General features: G+C 47.3%; 1 protein-coding gene across 1 annotated transcript; it reads right to left on the reverse strand.

Moving 5' to 3' along the window:
• Positions 1-1,725: 1,725 nt before the first annotated feature.
• Positions 1,726-19,553, reverse strand: LOC142021484 (ATP-sensitive inward rectifier potassium channel 12). The gene has a single exon (XM_075010300.1). It carries the CDS (start codon positions 19,536-19,538, stop codon positions 18,225-18,227), a length of 1,314 nt encoding a protein of 437 aa, XP_074866401.1. The 5' UTR covers positions 19,539-19,553; the 3' UTR covers positions 1,726-18,224.
• Positions 19,554-22,532: the final 2,979 nt, after the last annotated feature.

The raw sequence follows: 22,532 nt of genomic DNA on the forward strand, positions 1-22,532 counted from the left end.
CACCTAACTCCTCACCCTCCTCTAATTAAACCTGTTGTAACAGGACCCACCACCATGTGAGCCCCCCTCTGTGGCAAAGGGATGCCACGTAAGGTCTAAGCCTGATTGTCTCCAAGGCTCTTGGGCTGGGATTTGACTAGCCCTGTCCAGGGTGCTGTTGGTTCTTCTGTTAGGCTTGTGGACAGTCTTTGGCCAGTAGACCTGGGCCTTACCCAGGTCTAAGTTGAGCTTGCACCCCTGCTTTGTGGCATCCTAATGCCTCCAAGACCAGGACCAGGGACAGGGAATGCTGGTGCTGATGAGACCAAGTGCTCAATGGGCTTCACTCCTCAGCTGCTGAAACTATCATCGGTCATCTTCATGCCTGTCCAGCGAAGGGCTGGGACTGAAACCCTGGGTCCCAACTGTCCTGATATTCAGCTAAATTTGGACATTGTGGTTTGGGCAGTGTCTATAGAACAATGCTCAGTACCACAGCTCACCTCTGTGGTGCTTTAAATTCAGGGACATGAGTTTTTAAAACCCGATTCTCCTTTCACACAGGTTTGGCTCCTCTCAAGATGTACAAGTGGAAGAGCCCAAGGGACTCAGAGACAGGAGGAGAAGCCCTGGGGCCAGGACTGTCTTTTGCTTTTCTGTCTCTACAACACCTTCTACAACAAATTCCTGATGCGTGACTGGGGCTGCCCAGCACTACAGTAACAATAGGAAACAATAACAATTAATAAAGCTGCCGTTCATCCTCCATCGATGAGCAGCTCATCCAACCCACCAGTAAGTCCTTGACATTAGTATTAAACTCAGAGTGTCCTGGGCATTCACAAGAGCCTACGAGCCTCCTGTCTACAAAACAGATAATGGTTGAGCTAACTCAGGCACCCTTGGCTGAGAGGTTGAGCCTGTGCTGTGTGTGGTAGGTTTGCATCAATCACCCTCCACACCTCAGTGACATGGGGGGAGTTTACTGGGGAATGGTAATTGGTTTCTGCTGAATCATTAAAGTGGGTGGGTCATTACCCCATATGGAGACAGTGGATCCAGAAAGTGGCCATCTAGACAGCCAACTCCTAGGGCATAGGCTGAGTGAGGAGCAACCAGGTGTGGGGAGGATTGTGCTGAACTGGAGGTTATCTTGTTAATCCTAAATATTTGTTAGTGTTTTTGTTAATAAAACTGTCCAGCAGGAAGTGGATGAGTTTTGACTCTATACCGTGTCTGGACCTTATTTTAGAGTCAGTCGAGACCCCTCACCCTGCTCACAAGAGTCAGGTTGACACTTTGGGCATTTTTTTTTTTAACAAAAAGCCTGGCCGGCTGCATGTCAAGCACTGCAGTGGGTCTCAAACGAGCTGTGTTTTGTTCGTGACTGCCACTGTGGGCTTGGACGAGCCACTCCCCTAATCTGCCTTTTAGTTTCCCCATCTGTAAAATGGGGATAATGAAATCTTTTAGATCCTTGGATAAAACATGCTAGAGAAATGTGCAACGCTACTGCTGAATTTTGACCACATGATGAGCTGGATTTTGCTGATCTTGAGGCACACGTTATGGAATTGAAACTTTTTTTGCATGTATTTTTGTAGGACTGCACCCAACGAAAGCAACAGTATAGCATTAATTAAAATTCAAATCAGTGCAGCACCCTAGTATCTAGCCTTCAAACAAAGGGCACAGTGCCAGGCACTTCATTCATATTAGAATTGTTTTTATTAATTAAATCTCCATAGCATTAAAATAAAACTTCCCAAAAAACAAGGATCATCTTTGTGTTTACAGGTAAGTCGTAAACCGGGCAAAAGAGGAAGACTTCTACAGAGGTCAAAGGTCAACCAATCATCCCTTTAAGAGAAATAAACATCCATTTTCTCAGGTACAATCACAGACTTCTGTGCTGGTGGACACTGTGAACCAACGAGGTGGAAGGTGTTAATGAGAGAGGGCGCCAATGGAGGAAAGGTGGAGGCTAAGGGGGATTATGTGTGAATGCAATAAAGGTCTGAGTTCCACAGTTGGGCGGGGTGAACCTGGAGGATGACCTCTACCATTGGGCTGCAGATGTGAAGCCCCTGCCCCAGTAATGAAACACACAAAAGAATAAATAATAATTTAAGGGCAGGGTCCGGGTGATTTTATGACACTGTGTGAACCCTATTACAGCTGAATCATTGCACGTCTTTCAGGGCCCATGTATCAGGAGGGAGTTGCTGAAACCAGAAGACTGTCAGCTGCCCAGATGGTTCTAAGGACATTAGAAAACTCAACTGCAGGAGTTGCTGGCAGATTCTTGTGCTTGTAGCACCATGAAAGGGAGAAGGTGCGGTGCAGGGTTTGAGATGCACCAAACACACCTAGCCCCAAAGACCCATGACCCCAGCACTTTCTCAGAGGCTCTCTCCCGCAAACCCACAGCATGGTGACTTGCTTTGCCCTGATCTCAGGGCCAGCAGGCAGAATAGGACAGCAGGCGGGGGGTTAAGTGCGGAATCCGGGTGATGAAGACATGTTCTTAAGACCACGTGCAAAGAGAGAGAAATGAAATGCAAAGCCACCTGTTGCTGAGTATGGACTGCTGGGAAACCTGGAAGCATATGGCTTTAGGAGCTACTGAGACCCGGGACGTGTGCAATAGATAACACCCCATCCCCTGTTGCCTTAGTAAAGGAGTGGCTCCGTATCTAATCCCACGACAAGTTCAATTTCTTGCTTTCTCTAATACAACCCATGACAAAAGGTGCCTCAGAGCAACCTAAGCTGCAAGGCATCTGAAGTCAAACACTGAAAAGGTTCCACTTTTTTAATCTGCAGGAATCCCCCCCCAACAAACCCTCCACCTTAAAAATCATATTAACTCAATAGTGCTAAATAGCAGTTTGCAAGGCCAGACCCAAAGGACAGGACAGTTACAAAGTAGAAAAACTTTTCTCCTTATAAACAGTTTGTTTGTTTAAAAATAAAACAGCCTTTGAGTTCTGCTCGTTTGGTCTTATCCTGAATCCCCTTCTTTGGTGTCGTTATTTCTCTCATTATGCCACAACAAGCTCTCAGGGTTGGCACACAAGGGAGCTAGGATCTCCTGAGTTCAAGTCCCAGCTATGACATTCATGTCCCCTGTGGCCTTGTGCAAATTACTCCCCCCCACCTCAGTTCCTCTCCTCTCTAAAATGGGGGCTACTTGTCTACCAAGCAGGCATGTTGTGAGAATTTATTAGTTGGGGTTTGTAAAGTGCTTTGAAGATGAAAGTTGCTCTGAAAGTGCTAAACAGGCACTGCCGATGCAGATGCACCCATTAAGAAAAAGACAAGGAGAAAACAGCTGTCTGCACACACATTCATTTACCAACAGAACTAACTTGGCAGTTTATAGTCTTCTATTTCTAAAAGGAAAAGCTGAAAACTCTAAAGGGCTTCATGCCCCCTTTGCAGAGTAGTGGATGGCAACTTATAAGTGACACAGGAACAACATTCGGTTTTTGTTCCCTGATAACTGACTGGCTACTGCTTCACTGCTCTTCTCTTGACAGGGACACTGGCAGAGTAAAGTTGGCCCAAATTTAATTTTTAAAAACTTTAAGACCAGTAGAAATTTTTCCATTGCATTTTTTTTAAAATAATTGGAATGGTGACAGATTTTCTTAACAAATAAATGATCCCCCTTCAGTGCACAAGACCCAAACCTGGCAGCCTTTTGCTGATTCTTAAAGACCTGTCAGCAAAACTGACTAAAAACTGACAAGAAACAAAGTGAAACTGACTCATCTGTTTTCTCTATCCAAGCTAAATTAAATGTGAGCATTGAACAAAGAACTTAACAGGTGGGAATTAAATTAGATGTTTAAAACTCAGCCTCTTTGAACAATGCACAAGGTTATTATTAAAAGAGATATGGGACTTTTTCAAAGAAAACTAATATTGAAGATTCTTACCCTTGTAGTGACCCATTAGAAACAAATTGAAGGGAAACCCTTAATTATGTCCCAATTATCCTTAAGTGCTTCTTAAGGTAGGCTGGAGACAGTAAAGCAGCCAGGTTGTTGTAATCATTGTAAAGGACTCTAGTCACCTCATTTGCCTCTTAAATGCACCAGTGCAAATTTAGTGTAACAGCAGAGTTATGCCAAGGAAAAACTCATGTAAGGAAATGGAAACTTATGTCCCAGCTGTTTTCTTGACTTTGGTTGTGCAGACAGAAGGGGAGCAGAGTGAGAGAAAGGCAGAAAGTTTCCACTTTAAGGCAAGATGAAAAACCAAATTGATAGTAGAAGCAAAAAAGAAGCTAAGGATGTGTTACTATGGTTACCTCATGTGAGACATGCCTTGAACACCCCAGAGGTATCACGCTCTTGGGCAGGTACAAAGATCCTCACACAACAGGTTGTTCGGGCCTTCCCAGAAGGCACTGCAAATACATGAACAAATAGGACTTGGGCAAAAGGAAAGCTCTGGTTTGTATTGGAGCAAAAGTGCCCAGTAAACAAACAACCTTCAACCCATCTCCAGGCTGGACAGAGGGACCCACTTTCAAGACAGGAAGAAATATAATAAACCTCATTTCCTGCCCTCCCCCCACAGTGTAACGTTACTAGTTATATTATTATTTTGCTCTGGACATTTCGGGCAGAAAAATGCTCTTGATCATAACATACTGTTCTGCATGCCTGGTGGTAAGGCCAGAGTCTCATCTGGTGCAGCCAGCAGAATCTCCATGCTGTGTCTACACTTGCATTCCTCCTTTGGAAGAGGCACGCAAAGGAGGGAAATTGAACATGTAAATGAGGTGCAGATTTACATACCGGGTGCCCCATTTGCATATTCTTCTTTCGAATGAGCTGCTTTTGAAAGAAGCAAAGCAGTGTAGATGTGGCTCTTTCAAAAGGAAACCCCCCCATCTGCGAAAGAACCTTCTTCCCTTGTTTTTTTGGGCAGAAGGCTTCTTTTGAAGACGGGGTTTACTTTTGAAAGAGCTGTGTGTACACGGCTTTTCTTCTTTCAAATCAATAATATGCAAATGAGGGGCCAGATATGTAATCTGCACCTCATTCACATTTTCGATTTCCCTCATTTGCATGCCTCTTTTGAAGGAGGAAGTGTAGACCCAGGCCATGTGTGTCAGTGGAGTCAGACAGAGAGAAATGTCTCTCAGCTGCCCTTCCAGGAGGACAGGTAGGGGGAATTAATTGTGAATTTTCCTACTGGGATTTCTTCCTCAAATATTCAGCCCCCACATGGGTGATCTTGGCGAGCCTGGGTGACTTTGGCTGGTGCATTAACTCCAAGAGTAGAGCTACACAGCAAACTTATTTCGAAATAACAGTATCTCCATGTCTACACGTCGCAACCACTCCTTCGAAATACTTTCAAAATAGCGGTTGACTTATTTTGAAATGGGCAACCCTCATTTCACGAGGAACAGTGCCGATTTTGACATAAGCCACAGTGTATAACACGGGTCTGTTTTGACAGAGGCTCTGTATGTATGTAGACGCTGCATTTTGAAATAGCTCGGAGCTATTTGAAAATGCATTTTTGTGTGTAGCAGCATTATTTCAAAATAATCGCTTCCGGAATAGCTCATTTCCAAACAGGGTTGCTGTGTAGACGTACCCCAATGGTCCCAGTCCTGGCTGTATGGATACTTCCCACGGGAAGAGCGACTGGTTGCGAAAACACAAGTTAAAGTGAAAGATCGCCTTTCTTTGTTGCCGTCCTCTGCTCTCCTGCCGTACAGTTAGTTACAGGACACTGAGCGCTCTCGAGGTCAGCTTGCTCCCTTTAAACACAGCCTCTTCCGCTTTCCCAGTCTTTTTGCAAACTGGGCATGAGAAAAAGCATGGCAAGATAAGCTGCAGTTTAACCCTTCCCATTCCAGACCCTGGTGCAAACTTTAGACCACACCTTATCAATATGCCTTTCGGAAGTCAGGACAGATGCTACGCCCTGTTCCTGGTATCGTTGGCGTATCCTTCACTAGGCACGATTTGGGAGTAATACAATCTCCAGAGACTAAAAAGCTTGAAAATTAGGTGTGTATCGCTCAAAACCTATTGCAGTTACAATACATTAGCATGTAATGCCTGCCTGACTGTCAGTTCTGCTACAAACAAAAATAGTGACCTGAAATCTCTGAAACACACTGTGGAGGGGAGCCACGGAATGACTCTTGCCTCTGGCTCAGACTCCTGGGGTCCTTTGTTCTACCTGCACCACATGAATAAACAGCACTAGATGTTTGAAGCCAGGCTGTGATCTAAGTAGGAAGGTGCTTGGGCAGGGTGTCAAGTATCAGAGGGGTAGCCGTGTTAGTCTGGATCTGTAGCAGCAATGAAGGGTCCTGTGGCACCTTACAGACTAACAGAAAAGTTTTGAGCATGAGCTTTTGTGAGCACAGACTCACTTCATCAGATGCTGGTCATGGAAATCTGCAGGGCCAGGTATAAATAAGCCAGAGCAAAGCTGGGGATAACAAGGTTATCTCAGTCAGGAAGGATGAGGCTTACTACCAGCAGTTGATCTGGAGGTGTGGGCAGGGTGGTGATTAATAGAGAAGGGATAAAATGTCTCTGCCTAGTCAGCATTTAAGCAGCCAAACAAGCCTCGATTGTTAAAAAGGTTTTCTGCGGGGTGTAATAAATAGACCCAAATGCCTCTGCTTACCATGTAACATTCATTTATAATTTGATCAGCAACAGTAATTAGATTTTTCACCCTCAAAAGTTGCTGAGGGTTCACCGGATTGAACACAGACGCTTCCCGCTAGCATATTTTGAAAAACACCACATTTGTAACAGCTCATTGGCATTTATTTACTTGCTGGAGCCCTGGGGCCGCATGAGTTGGATGTGGTGATAGAAGTTCTTTTTGGCTAGTCACTCATGAGTGACAATGCCGAGGGGGGGAACAGGTTGTCTTCTACTAAACAAGGCTCAATCTTATCCTTTCCTCATGTGTTCTGGAAGCCGTCTCCCCTCCCAGGCGTAGCCACTAATATCTGTATTGAGAAAATGAAAAGGAACCCAACAAGGATTCAGAGGATTTAATGGGTTTGGTCCTGCCTAGGGCAGGGGGCTGGACTCGATGGTTTTTTAAGGTCTCTTCTAGCTCCATTGTTCTATGATTCTATGGCTGCGACTGCAAGAGATATTCATGAACCTGTCAGTCCACAACCACCCCAGTGCCAAATGCATCCACCCGTCCGCTGTGGAAAAAGGCAAATCAGGTGCTTCTACACTCAAACTAACTTCCCTACCTCCCCACCTGGGACAAGATGTGCAGTGGCCTGGGTTTGCAATGACTATCATTACATTGTCTTTCAACTGGCGCACCTGCCTTGGAAAACTGGGTCTGTGTTTAACCCTGAAACATAGAATTAAAGTTAAAGGCAAAGTAGGTGTTTGCAGCATATTTGCTTCAATAGATTAAAACTTCTCCAGTGGTTAATCACCCTCGCTGTTAAAAATGTGAGCCTGATTTTGAATCTCAATGTGTCTGGCTTCAGTCTCCAGGTTCTCATGAGGCTTTTATCCTGCTAAACTAAAGAACCTTTTAGTACCCAGAATTTTCTCCCTCGGAAGTGAGTTAAAGACCGTCACCTTTTTAATAAGCCACAGAGATGGCTGCAGCTTCAACCCAACGCAAGGGGATGAGTTGGCTGCAAAGTGTTAGCTTCCTCTGGGGCTTTGCTGGCTTCTGTGCTCATAAGTCAGGTGCTTAAATATTTGGCATTAGATTTGTACAGTGCTGGTGACTTAGTTCTTAATTAAGATTGAATAGCAAAACAAATGCTCAGCACATGGACCCAAGAGCTTCCAGGAGTGGATGTTTTTTGATTGGCGCCCAAAGCCTGCTGTTTATCCTCAACACTGATACAGTACTGGCAAGGGCTCTGTGAGGTTCCCCCCATGGGGCTGCAGCCATTTCATTTCCAGAGATTCATTCACAAAGTCTAAATCTTGGAGGGCCCATTAGATCACCTTGTCTGAGCTCCTGGCTGTCAGAGGGCACTACATTTCACCCAGTTACCTGTGCACAGAGCCCATTGACCTGTCTTTGGCTAATGCCTCTCTTCCGGAACGGCAGCCAGTCTTGACGTGAAGACAACCAGCCAGGGGGAAGTTTTCTCCAGTGGTCAATCATCCTCGCCATTAAAAATGTGTGCCTGATTTTGAATCTCAATGTGTCTGGCTTCAGTCTCCAGGTTCTCATGAGGCTTTTATCCTGCTAAACTAAAGAACCTTTTAATACCCAGAAGTTTCTCCCTCAGAAGTGAGTTAAAGACCGTCACCTTTTTAATAAGCCAAACAGTTTGAATGCTTTACATCTTTCACCACAAGGCATCTACCCCCAGCCCTTCAATTTTGTGCTCTTGGTCTTTTTGCATAGCTGATCAAAAGGTGGCTGTGGTTGGCCAGGGTTTTTGTGCTGCTGAGAGCTCTCCACTAAGGAACTGGACTGAAATCACCAACCAGCTAGTTAACAAAGTCGATTTTTGGGCACCATTAGTATGTCTTGGACTCTGACCTCTGACCTGTTTGGGAAAGGCTCGAGATCAACTCAGCAACCCTGCACCATCTGGTTCCCCCAAAAACTTATGTGCAAGAGTTGAGAAGAAAATCAGAATGGCTGGCCCAGTGTCTCTGTGTCCACCACGTAATACATGTCTGTGCATGACTTACTTTCCAGCACATTTCCCTTCTGTTGCTAAAAGAGACCAGGAGCTGCCAGGTGAATACCCGGCTATGCACCATGTCGTCTAACATCTCTTTGTGGAAGCAGTGCCCTTTGAAAAGAGCTCCCACTGGAAATCAAGCACCTTTCTGAGGAATGGTCCCTGGCTGCTGCCACATGGGACAACAAATATTGTTGCCTTGAAGAGATTTTTTGGATGATGCCTTGGACTCAGCTGGGCTGTTTTTGTCCTGGCTTGACACACAATTCCCATCTCCTTTCTGCTTCTGCATCTTTCCCTCTTAGTGCAAGACCTAGTCTATTGTAAGTTCTCTCCTGTGTGTTTCAGTTGTGTCCCTTTGTTGGCACCGTGCTGTCCTTCTTGGCCCTACTGATGCTTCCCGTGACCCCCTCCCTGTGTCTGCAGAAAGCGAGAGAGATTTTTAACCTCCCAGCATGTTGCAAAGGGGACTTGGCTGAAACTTCTTTCTCTGATGTTCTGCAGAGCCCAGCGCTGAGCTCACTTCATTTCTACAACAACATAACCTGACTGACGTAAATGAGATCATAACTGCGCCCTCTGGCTGTAAAAATCTCTTAGGTAATGTCCTGTTTTAACAGTCTTCAAGCGGGCTTTAAAAACTTACAACCTCAGGCCCTGAAAAAATATCTCATCCACTTTCCGCCATCAAAGCTTGACAATGCGCCTCCCCATCCCAAGCCCAGCCCCTTGAAGCTTCTCTGTCTCCATCAAGCCAGCAAGGAGACCGATCAGTTCAGCTTCTGGGGAGTTTTGTGAACACAAGCAGGCTACTTTTAATTCCTTCGCTGCTCCCCCATGGACCAGGTCCATCACTTCTGAATGCCACCTTTCCACTGGGAGATCGGTGCCTCGAACAATCATTGGGCTTTCTGCCTCTAGAGAGAGGATGCAGGGAGGCCTACGCACAAGGGGATAAAGATAGTTTCTTCCTTCCTTGCACTTACTGGCTTGCTGCTCTTCATGTTAACACCAGCCTGCTCAGCATCACTTGCCCAGATCTTTGCTAAATGTCTGACCAAGGTTGATGCACACTGAAATTATACATGTGTCAAGTGACTAGGTCATAAAATATATTTAAATATGACACAACCAGACAATTTTTATGCTCTTCAAAATATACATCCTGACTCATATTTTAAATAGAAGAAAATACATTTATTATATATTTCAAGTGTTTTCTCTATGCTATTTATATCCCTTGGATACTTTTACAGTTCTAAGGTATTACATGAAAATTGGCCAGTTTTGTCATAGGAAATACATGTTACTATATAGATGTAGTTGCATACACCAAAGATATATGTGCATGAAACACATCACTAACAGTGCTGGTGGAAACGATACAGGTTTGCCAAAACAATCCTCTGGGAATGGACTCATCACTTAATTTTGTTTGCCAGAGAGCAAATACTCCATGGCAACAGACCTGCCTGAGTATACAGTATCCGATGCTCCAGGGCTTGGCACTTTTGTCCTCTTACTGCTTGTCTACATGGTGCAGTAAGGGCAATGCGCACTAGTGAGGTATGAATTCTAAAATGCACCAACTTGTTACAGACTCAGTGGCCTGCGTAGGCCCTGTTGATATGCACTGAAAGTTTCCCAGTGTTGAAACTGTACCACATTAGCACGCCTTAGGCAATGTTTACTGCACGCCAGCGTTGCATATGATGGTGGAATTTACAATTCAGATTCCCTCCAGCACACATCGTCACACCATGTAGACAAGTCCCAACACCTGTGCAAAGGGAGCATCAAATGCATCCAGGTCAGAATGGTGGGATTGGTCCCTCACTTTGCACAAGCAAGAGTGACTCCTCGCGGCTCAGGTGTGGACGAGGGCACTGGAGAATCTGTTCTAGATTCTATTGTCAACTGGGGACCATTAAAGCACCAGCCAAAGGCAGGGAGCTCTGGAGAAAACTTCCACTTGACTTTTCACACCCAGGCTGTGGACAGTGGTGCAGGGAAACAGCAAAGTCAAAGACAAGGAAGCTATTTTCAGAACAGAGGGGCACGATATTCAATGGATTTTCTCTATGCATCACCAACCTGCCAATTACACTCTTTGTCCAATGAAACCTCCACGGAAAGGAGGAAAACGGTTCACAGTGAACCAAATCAGGCGGGTCCTTGCTCAGGCACCGCTGTCATTGACGTCAGCTTGGGAAGGCGTGAGGAAGGGCTTCAGAAGTTGGCCCTGTGGGTCTGATTCAGACACAGCCCAGGTGCACATGTATAACCGCAGGCTTACGCAATGCACTTCAGCTGGCACCTAAATGTAAGCACATGCAGAAGTGCTTTGCTGAATGGGGGACTCGAAGAGGATTCTGTACTTATGGTAGATATTAGAAGTGGGGTCTAAAAACAAACACCCAGATCTAAAGACATTTTGGACCGTTTAGAGTTCCCTAGCACCAGGGGTCGGCAACCTGCAGCTCCGGAGGTACATGCAGCTCTCTAAGGAGTCATTTGCAGGTCAAGATGCTGCTGCTGCTGACTCCTCTTACGGCTCCCTGCCCAGGCACCGCTGAACCAATTGAACTAAATTTAATTGGTTTAACAGCTGGTAGGACAGCAGAAGGGATCGGGCCGTTAACCCAATTAAATTTAGTACTATTATTTCAGCAGCGGCGGGGCAGGGAGCTGCCTGTCCTGCAGGTGGGGGAAGTGCTAAGCCCACAGGAGAGCTGGGGAGGTGGGGTGGCCAAATCTGCCCCTGCTGGAGCCTCACAGCCCCGCTGAGAGGGAGGAAGACGCAGGAGAGAGGCAGTGGCCGCGGCTGAGCGGTACCACCTCCTGCTGGCTGCGTGCGAGCACATGTTCCAGTACAATGGGCATGCAGTTCAAGTGGTAAGAGATCTTCCGCAAGAAGAGCGAGGCTCTGGCCCACGCACAGCCGGAGGAGCTCGTCGGCTGGGGTGAGTTAATCCTGGGGATGGGGGACGGGTTTGGGGGCTGAGAGGGGTAGAGCCTGGGAATGGGGGCAGGTGGTTTATGATGGGTTGATGGGAACATTGCTCTTTCCTGCTTAAGAGACTATCCCCAGGCACAGTGTTTTCCTTGTCCTGAATTGCTGTCCAATCCAGGAGCGAAAGTAACAAACACTCTAACTGGTACCAATCATTGTGAGTGCACTGTTCCTACAATAGGGGTTGCGAAAAGCACCGTTAGATGTTGTTTATGAAGGACTGTCTCGTATCCACACGCATTGTGACTCTTGAAGGATTGATTTTGTAACTGAGTTTGAAACAATGGCTTTTCTCCCTATTTCGGTTGCAGACCCCTGCTTAGATCCAAAGCCCAGTCTGTATTTCAGAGCTCTGCTTTCATTCTACAGCCAGACAAGCTAGATCCTGGCAGGCCTGAATTTACCAAGGGTTTCAGAGATGGCTTCAGATAGACATCTGGAGTTAGGCTGATCTTAGCTAAAGATGCTCTTTAAACTCGTCTCTTCGCTCAGTGCTTCCCTCTGAAGTGCGAGGAACAGAGGAGCGACTCGTGTGGTCTTCAGCACAAGTGAAAAGAAAAGAGCAGGAAAGTTTAAAAATAAACACATTTGTTCGGCCTCATGAAAGATAGAAAAGGAGGCTTTGAATTCCTCTCCTAGGAAAGGTTTGAAGGTCAAGCGGGTACCGGATCTCCAAAGGTTACTGGCAAGTGATTGTCCCAGCCCTAAAGATTAAGTGCACGAGAGTAAATAAGAAGCAGCTAAGGCTTATCACAACAGTTTCCATTCTCTGGATGCAACCAACAGCTGAATTACCCTGTATACCGGATCATCTGGAGAGAGTTGGACGAACAGTCACCCTGAAACTATCCAGGGTGGGAAGGAAGACCTCCTGCCCACCCTGAACGGGAGGGACAGGAATTCAATTTCCCCAGTGCAGACGGAGCAGCAGCTGTTCCGCAAAATCTCAGGGTGTAGATGTAGTTGAGGGAGCAGGGAATATACCCTGCAGTTAGGACAGAGACCAGTTTCCACTGTCAGTCGTGTAAACTGATGGACCTCATTGGTGCTGCATCAGCAGAAGCGACAGCAGAATAGGGCCCAGGATCCCAGCCAGCCCATCAAACTGATTCCCTTTCAAAGCAGTGGATGCTGATGTAGCTTTGCTTGAGACCAGACTAAGGGTCCACTTTATACAGCCGGGACGGCAGACCGAACTTGGCGGGTCTTTTCCATTTCTCAGGTCAACGATGCTGTGGGGAACAAGTGTCATACCCGGGAGTTATCTAGACATAAGGAAGGTTTTAAACTTAAAGGAAATGGCTCGCAGATGTTTTGCCTAATCACCACTTCACTGGCTCTGCTCAAAAAAGCCCTTTCCAGAAAGGTGTTCATCGCTGGTTGGCTACAAAGATCTCCCACTTAGCTCTGAGCTCGGAACTCAAAACCCAAACAAAACAACACCACACGCCACACAAAGAAACACAAAGAGCTTGGCAGAGATTGGCCCAAACGTTGTCCACTCGCAGGCAAAATCCTGTCTTGCTTAACTTGTCACAAAATCCCTGAGTCAGGCTGAGATTTGCCTGGAGTCCAGGTTGGAGAGACCAGGTCTGGAGTTGATAGAGTAGCTTGTTTCACTCATGTCAATCCAGAGAGTTCCATCCAATGACTCCTGACCTATTCCACTCGAGTCCTTTGGGATGATGTCACTTCCCTTTCAGAGGGCCACGCCTTTTAAAGGTAAACCTCCTTTCATTAACTCTTTGGCTACGCCCATCACCATATCCAGGGCCCTTTTTAGAGTAAAACATATTTTCATGCACGGCTGCCAACACGTAAAATGGACATGAAGGCTACGTCTACTCTACAGGCATCTTTTGAAAGAAGCCCTTATGGACGATCTCCTCCCAAAAAGCTGCTTTCGAAAGAGTGTTTCCACACCGAAAAAGCGGATCAAAAGAGCGATCTGCTCTTTCAAAAGAGAGTGTCCACACAGCCCCAGCTCTTTCAGAACAACAGGCCAGCGATTGCTAAATCAGCCCTGGAGGACTGTTCTTTGGGGGGAAAAAAAGGGCCTGCGGACCACCTACACATGTTTGCTCTCGAAAGCAGCTTTCGAAAGGGGGCATTCTTCCTGAAACGGGAAAGGAAGAGCGATTTGGAAAGGAGCGCCACATTCTTTCGATTTACTTTCGAAAGGAAGCTTTTTTGTGTGGAGATGCTCAACGGGCTCTTTCGAAAGCGCCCCCCTCCTTTTGAAAAATCTTTCGAAAGAACTCGCTAGGGTAGACGCAGCCGAAGAGCACTCCAAGAAGGCCTTGTTACTGCCTTCTCATTGCATCGCAGGCTGCTTGCCAGGTGGGAAATGATCTTCTTCACAAATGTCAAATACACAGACAATGTTTGGAGTACTGTCTTTCCGAACGCTTGTGTTTTGATGCAAAAATACTCATTAGCCTAAAGGAGATTGTAGGGACATCCTTGTATTGCTCCCTGATAGTTGTAAAAAGCCTGATCAACTATAGCACTCACAGTTAGACCAAGAAAAAAAAAAACTATACATTATGTAACAGCACGTTCCATCTCTAGAACTATACATTATATATAACATTACTCTCCAGAGCTAGCTCTTCACTAGCGAGATGTTTGGGGTAGGGGGCATGTGAACAAGGCTGAGGAAAAGGCTTTGAAATTCAATTCACTAGGGCTGCATGGGTTTTCCACAAGCTAGTTCACATCCTCCTATGTTGTAGTTTAAAAATACATATGTATATATTATTCTATTCTCCCAGGTGGGACTGTACAATTATATAATATTTCTAAAGCAATAATTTACGTAAAGACAGCTCTATTTTTTTCCTCTCTATTCAGTTGTATATACAAATATTTACCGTGATATCGATTAGGAAAGGAACCCTACAGCAGCAAAAGTTGCGCACCTTTTTGTTTTTCAAAAGAGCCTAAAGCCACCCAAAAACAGCAGTTTAGAAAAAAATATAAGTTAATAAATAAATAGTACTCGCGAGAAACATTCTTGCCATCCATCTTTCCTCCCTCCTCCCCCTGTCCCCACTGACGTTACTCAAGGAGCAGGCACCAAAACTGACCTTTGAATCACAGAAAAGAAGTCGCAAGGGTTCAGCTGGAACCAGGCAGGGGAGGAGGTGGGATCATGTCTGCATTTTCTGGCACAGAAACACAAAAAAATTTATTGTCCATTCCGGGGGGCTTCCTGGGGAGGTGTGACCCTGCAGGCACACCCCTCTCTAATGGGGTGACCACACGGTCTGGCTACACAGGGGACAAAATCTCAGCTCTCACCATTTTCAGGGCTGCCTACACTAATACAGAGTTTTCTTTGACATCAGTGGTAAAACTTCCAGGAATACCTCCAACCAAAGCTGGCAAACAGCTTCGGAGATAACCACCTGAAATAGTTAATCCTTCCTATCACCCGGCCAAAGCACCCTGATTTTACTGGTGGATTTTACGAGGGAGCCATCCTAAGAGACTTGCCCAAGGCCACACATCAAGTCCTTTGCAGAGCTGGGATTTGAATTCAGGAGGCCCATGCACGATGCCAGCTGAAAATAGTCACAGCAGGGCTGATATTTGGCCAGGAGAAGCAGATGCTTTCCCACCCACCCCCCTTCTCCCACAGAGCAGGACTGCGCATCCTTAGAGGAAGCCAAAAATAAAGCAGCCCCTTATGTGAGCAGTGTGGAGCCTTCAGTCTGCTGGAAAGGCTACCAGATACTGGAAATGATGCCAGGACAACTCAGAGGAAAACTCCCTGGAGAGGTAACCTCTGTGTTTTCAGTGACGTCTCCTGTGCACTCTGATTGATTGTTACCCTCCACGCTGCACGTTCCAGCCCATGCTTAGAAGGCAGCAAGAAAGGAGGCATATGCAGCACCCTGGCTTGGGGAGAAAGCTTGCCGAGGAGAAGGTGGGAGCTCTCTCAAGAGACACAGCTGATATGAGCACAGGATGAATCCTGTCTCCGACACCGCCTCCCTCGATGGCCTTGAGCAAGTCCCTTCACCTCCTGTGCTACTCCTCACAATACTTAACTCCTCAGATGCACTGATGGAATCTCTGATCCTTACAGTTTGCAATGCCCTGCAAAGCTGGCCCAGTAGGGCCTGGCTGGTAGGCAGGACCCCAGCTGGCACACTGACTGTGGGGCCCAGGCGGTAGATGTTATATTTAATTACAGCACAGGGCCCTGAAGGTGTGGGGCCCAAGGCAACCGCCTTGCTTGCCTTGCCCTGAGGTTGGGCCTAATGTCCTGGAAAGATAACAAGAGCTGAGGATGGGTACTAAATGATCTGGCTGATGGCTCCATCTCAGGGCACTTTCATGGACTCCATCTTAGCACACCCACTTTCAAGCCGCCTTTCCCCGATCTGGATGCTACAGCAAATGTCCTGGCCAGTGGGTCTATGCACCACTGCCCTCTGTTGGATAGAACAAGAGCTGCCCAACTGTGTGTCATAGAGTCGACACTGCCAATCGGTGTTAGAGTTGTTCCTGTAGCTGAAGTGGTAGGAGTCTGTGCTTTTAGGGCAGGAGTTTCTGAGTTCTACACTAACTGTCAAGAGGAATGGTGTGTAGGAAAGTGACAGCTGGCCACAGGAAAGTTAGGCCACTGAGACACAGGTAATGATAGGCCCGGTACTGATTTAATTCTAATTTTAGATAGTTCCTTTCTCTGCGCAGTGCCACCGAGCTCCTGATGTCCTTTCCCTCTGGGAGCAAAAGCTCCCACGCAAGTACAGGCTTGATCTTTTGTGCCTCGTGCAATGACAAACAGCCGGTAATCAATAATAGCCTGTAATGTGTGCAGTGTGGGGCCCTGTTTATTGCATCTGATCTGTTCTGTGCTCTTGCTGCATGGCTGAACCCATATGGAGTGACACATGACATGTTGTAAGGCTGGAGGAAGAACGCTTGACTAGGAAACAATTCAAAGCGGGGATTCTGGTGCTAGGAAAAAGCTGTGTAGGGCTGAACAGTTTTGCATCTCTAAGGCATGGGGCCCTTGATTTGAGAGCAGAGGAGGTTTGACTCAGAGAAATCATTGGCTTTCTCTTGTGGCCTCTGCACCTAAGGCTGTCCAACGCTGGGGCAATTCCTCAATTACTCATGGAGAGAATAGACGCTAATGCAAGGAAGGCAACCAACTCATTGTGAATTTTGCTCCTCGCAAAAATACCTGACAAAATATTGCACATAGGTTTTCATGGTCAAAACAACTGGACTGTTTGAGAGAGGGGGAAAAAATCAGATTTATTGGAAAAATGGGCAATGCCTGATTTCCGGAGCTTCTGTTGAATTCTTTAAAAAAAAAAAATTCTGAATGGTCCCACTGGAGATACAGAGCCAGCTCGCCAGCTGGTGTAAAGCTGAAGTCAATGAGCGGATGGGAGCTGCATTTACACCACTTAAAGGCTGGCCCATGAGGCCACATTTCACTCTCCGCAACAATGCCATTGACTCAGAACATAGTGCATCCTCAGCTACTCACCAGAGCCTCGCTAATTAACCCCAAACGAGCCTCCAGCTTGTTTTAACCAAAGACGCAAAAGACAAAAGATCAGCAGTCAAAGTGTTAACCCAGCCAACATACACAGCCCTCCCCTACAATAAATATTTCCATCTGCGTGTTAAGGATCATTATTATTGTTTGTCTGTCCCCAAATCCAACATTTCCTGTTCAGGGCTAAGCTGCCAGTAATTGTGCTCCTTGCTTTTGCTGGCTGTGAGCATCAGCCACTCAGTGCTGTGTCCTGGCTACACAAGCTTTGCCAGCCAGAAACCAGGAGGCAGGACTGATGGCTGCTGAGTCCCTGGGTGGCAGCCCTAAAACAACTCATCGGTCTCCCCATCGCCTAGTTTGTTTGTTTGTTTGTTTTAAATATTGAATCACATTTCGAATGTCTGATTATTCAGTTAGGATGACGACAAGTAAACTGTCTCCTGAGCACTGAAGTTGACAAATGAAAACCTCCCTTCCCTTCCCCCAAATTAAAAACAGGTACTTTACGTTGCATGTTTTCAAGTGTTGTTCTTGTGCAAGTAAATCAAACTCATCTCCTGCCGGAGAGCGAGATCGTTTTTGTGCTCCATTTAAAACAACAACAAAACAAGGATTTGTTGCCTGACATTTCCTTCTTTACAACCTCCCCGAGCTCCGCTCCATGAAAATGCTTTCATTTTCACAGAGCGGAAACATAACCACCACCTCTCTGCATGCAAAGAAGATACTCCAGTATGGACCACCCAAGGTGTTCTCCCTTATCTGGGCCGTCATATTGAATCTGCATCTGGTACCTTTTCTAATTAGCTTGATCGATACTGGAAGTTTGAAACATTTTGTGGCCGGCTGTGGCTTCCTATCACAGACCGTTCAGTGGTTATTGCAATGAAACTTTAAACTACAAACAATACTAATTTCTCAAGCATTCCTATGGCACTTGCATTGTTCTGCATAATTTGAGCAGGCGGTAGGGGAAAAGATAAGAGGAAAAATACCCTCAGAACAGTTAGCAAAGAGGCCCTGGGTCATATTTCTGACTCCCTTCTGTATGACCTCTGATCCAGTGCTATCGTGGCCTGAAGTCTGTCAAACTCGTGCCTGTTTTCTGGATTGAGGCCATCCAGACCCCTGCTGTCATCGTCCTCTTCCTCCTCGTCTTCCTCGTCGCGGCTCATGAAGGCGAGTTCATTCTCGTAGCAGAAGGAATTGGTGCTAGGGAGAAGGAATTTGTTCTCCACCAAGTCCTTCGCACTGCAGCGCGGGGTCGACGGCACCTCGTAGGTTTTGTGAAAGTGCGAATAGTCCACTTTGTATTGGTTTTTCTCCTCAAACAAGACAGGCTCAAAGCGGTGGCCCCACAGGATCTCACTGGCCAAGTACGAGCTCCGCGCTTGCGTCGTCATGGCTGTGGCTTCTACCATCCCTTCAAGGATCACCACAATTTCAAAGTCGTCCGTTTCCAGGTCCTGGCGACTAATTCCGAACAGCGGGCTTTCCTCGTTGATCTCATGAAGAATGGTGATTGGAGACACCAAGAAAATACGGTCCAAGCCTTTGTCAAACCCAACGTCGATGTCTATTTGATCGAGGGGGATGTACTCTCCCTCCTCGGTGATTCTGGGCTTAATTAACTGAGCTCTCACGTGGGCCTCCACTATGTGGCTTTTTCGAAGGTTTCCAACTCTCCACATCAGGCAGAGTTTCCCATCTCTCATGGCCACGACAGCATTATGGCTGAAAAGTAATGTTTGCGCCCTTTTCTTGGGCCTGGCCATCTTTGCCATGATGGCCCCAATCATGAACGAGTCGATTATACACCCCACAATGGACTGCACCACCACCATGAAGACGGCCAGTGGGCACTCCTCCGTCACGCAGCGGAATCCGTAGCCAATAGTTGTTTGAGTTTCAATAGAGAAGAGAAAAGCGGCCACAAAGCCGTTCACTTGAAGAACGCAAGGCTTGAAGTTGTCGTCCCCGGCTGGATTTTCTAGGTCTCCATGGACAAGCGCAATCAGCCAGAAAATCAACCCGAACAATAACCAGGACACCAGAAAGGCCAAGGAGAAGAGCAGCAACATGTATCTCCAGCGAATGTCAACGCATGTTGTGAACATGTCAGCGATGTATCTTTGTGGCTTGTCATCCATGTTGGTGAACTCGACGTTGCACTGGCCATTCTTCTTCACAAACCGATTCCGGCACTTCCTCCTGGTGTGGATCTTACCATTTCCAAAACCGTTGATACCTGGCATGGTGGTCAACCTCAGACCGTCTTCCTCCGAGGACACTATGCTGTACGGGTTGACTCTGCCTGTACTCATCCCTGAGTCAAGCATGTAGAGAACATGAAGGGTCTCCTGACCCCTTCTGATGTTTCCCTCCCCCACCCCAACCCCCCTCCCCCCCAAATACTGCTGGTGCAGAAGAGAAGTCCAAGGCTGCAAAGTCTTTGCTGCTACTTCACCAAACAGCTCCAGTGAGAGACTCTGCAATGAGAAAACAAAGACACACGTTACCATTTGCACACAGAACCGGAGCGTGGCAAAATGGACGCAGATGTGTGTGCTGCAGTGGTGCTGGGCCAAAGAGCCGTGTGCTCCTCCCCAGCGGCAACTGCATTTTGGGAGTGGCTGAAGTGACTTACTTTACTTCCTATGGGTATCCTGGGCCTCACATAGTGACTTGAAAGAGAGAGATTAAGTGATGCAAAGAACTACTCCTTTGTGCTGCGTAAGTGAGCACTATAAATGGGAAAACACTTGAGCGTTTACACCAGGGGCCAGCAGCCTTCCCGAGGCGGAGTGCCGAAATTTGACCTATGTACGGTCCAAGTGCTGGTGATACTTTTTAAAGTCACTAATAGGCCTACTTACAACCGCTTCATTAATATAGAAATAAAGTGCAGAGCTTTATCAAGTAGGTGGTGGTTGGTTGCATTAGCTGGTCCTTTGTTAGTCCACAGGCAGCCTGGCTTTGAGCAAGCTCCTGGCTGCATGGGGCAGGAGAGGTGGGGCTGAGCTCCCACTTTGCGTGCCCATGACAATCGGCTTGTGTGCCGCTCTTGGCACCCACACCGGGGGTTGCTGACCCCTGGTTTAAGCCATGCGAATGAAGGAAGACTGGTTTGCTCGCACACGGGTGCAGGAGGATGGCTCTTTCGAAACCACCTCTTCCTCTCTAGTGGTCCCTCTTCACATCCAGGGACCCTTGGGGTGTGGGCATTGGAGAGGGGAAAGGACCAGGAAACACAAAGGCCAGGAGGCATTCTTCCATCAGTGCACACAGCGAGGGATAAATAATCATGAGCTCCCATGGAGGGGAGGCAGCAACATCCCCCTGTTTTGCAGATGGGGAAACTGGGCAGGGAAGTGATTTGTTCAGCCTCACCCAGCTGCTGAGTCAAGGATAGAACCCAGCTGTCCTAAGGCCCAGCATGGTGCACTAGCCCACACCGCCCTCTGGAGGGATACGAGAAAAAACAGACCATCAGTTCCCAGCTCACATGCCTGGCAGATCTCTGCCCTGGCACAGGACAGCAGCCCAGCCCCTGACATCCCAAGCACCCACCCTCCTGAGGTCAAAGCAATCTGCAGGGAGCTGCCTGAAACTGGGGAATGGATTGCTGGCTGCCACTATATCATGAAGGCCTCAGTGAGGCAGTGGGTATCAGCTCCATGGAGTAAAGTCTAACCCTGCAAGGGACCCAGTGCCTGAAGCACCAGCTACCACCCTGGGGATGCAGTGACAAGCTTTTAAAGGTTAGTGTTCACAAGTCATCCGTTGGGCATGCCAAAAACCAGGCAGGCAGGCAGGCAGGCAGGCAGGCAGCCAGCAGCGGGGCAGCCCTGTTTGCAAAATCACTGGGTGCCCTTTGCTCTCCTGATAACCCACAGCACAGATTTGCCACGCTGGATCATTTTGTCCAGCCCTCTGCAGGGACCCATACAGAGGAAGGTGCTGATCCTGGCTGGGCACTAGACACCTCTGCAAATACTATACATGGAGAAAGGCAGGGGCAGCCTTCCAGACACCCCCATTTCCTCCAGACACCGGCAGGAGCAATGTCAGGGAGCTCAGCTGGCAAAGCTGTGCGTGTTAGTGTTTATCTCATAGGGCCAGCTTGGACAATCGATCCAGTCGATCCCTGCAATCAGTACCAGTGCCCGGGGAGAGAGTGTGACACGCACATCCTTTTCCATCACGCTGCAGGCTGGGGATGGGTTGACTTGCCTAGCATCATGGTGTGAGGAGCCGTGCTAGCCACAAGCTGCCTGTGACAAACTCAATCCCCCTGAAAGGGTACCAGAGTTTCCTTTGAAATGCAGTGTCCAGTTTTGGACCCCAGTTTGGCCAGAGAAGGACAGCACCACGCAGCTGTAGCGTGGCCCCCGCAGGGAACCCACAGGAGCTTGTCAAGGGTTGGGGGATAGTTCAAGAACATGAACGGCCAGTGGAAACCCTTGCAGGGCAGACAGAGATCCCCGAGGAGGATCATCAAGCTGCTTTTTTGAAAAAAGAGCCCTCCAGCTCAATAACAACATTCAGAACTTTGCAACTTTAATTCCTCCCAGCAGCCCTGTTATAACATCTATGGTACAGCTGGGGAAACTGAGGCAGACAGGCCAGTGTCACCAAGATAGCATGTCAGTGGAGGGGATGTGAACTCAGGAGCACTTGCCTTCCCAAGTCCTCCACTTACAACACACCAAGGGGTCTTTTAACATAAGAATGTGGGGCCACCAAAAGAAATTAAGAGGTAGCAGGTTTGAAACCAACGAAAGGACATATTTCATCTCGCAACGCACAGTCAGCCTGTGGAACTCCTGGCCAGGGGTGGCTGTGAAGACCTGGTCTTTAACAGGGTTCAAAAAAGAGATAGATAAATTCATGGAGGTTGGGTCCATCAATGACTGCTAGGCGGGATGGGCTGGAATGGTGTCCCCAGCCTCTGTTTGTCACATGCTGGAAATGGGTGACAGCTGAAGGACAATGCGGTTCCACAATACTCACCTAAAGGGGATGCCAGTTAGGCCAGAGCATGTAGCGGTTCCTGCTCTCTCTGCTAATTATTTATACATTTCAGAAGCTATTGAACTTGTAGAAATCTCCATGCTCAGACTAAAAGAGAACAGTTAGTACCATTTCAGAAAGTGGGCTTGGTTCTGCATTGCTGGTTTTATGCCAATGTAACAATACCATGGAAATCCCACAATGGAAAATCAGGCTCTGATCTCCCATTCTGCTCAGCAAGAGAAATGGCCTCCAAACAAGCAGGGGTAAGCCATTAAAAATCAGTCGAAGACGCTCATAGAGGGAGCAAAAAGAGGCTG

The sequence above is a fragment of the Carettochelys insculpta genome, chromosome 16, assembly GCF_033958435.1.
Source record: "Carettochelys insculpta isolate YL-2023 chromosome 16, ASM3395843v1, whole genome shotgun sequence".
In the NCBI taxonomy this organism is placed as follows: Eukaryota; Metazoa; Chordata; order Testudines; family Carettochelyidae; genus Carettochelys; species Carettochelys insculpta.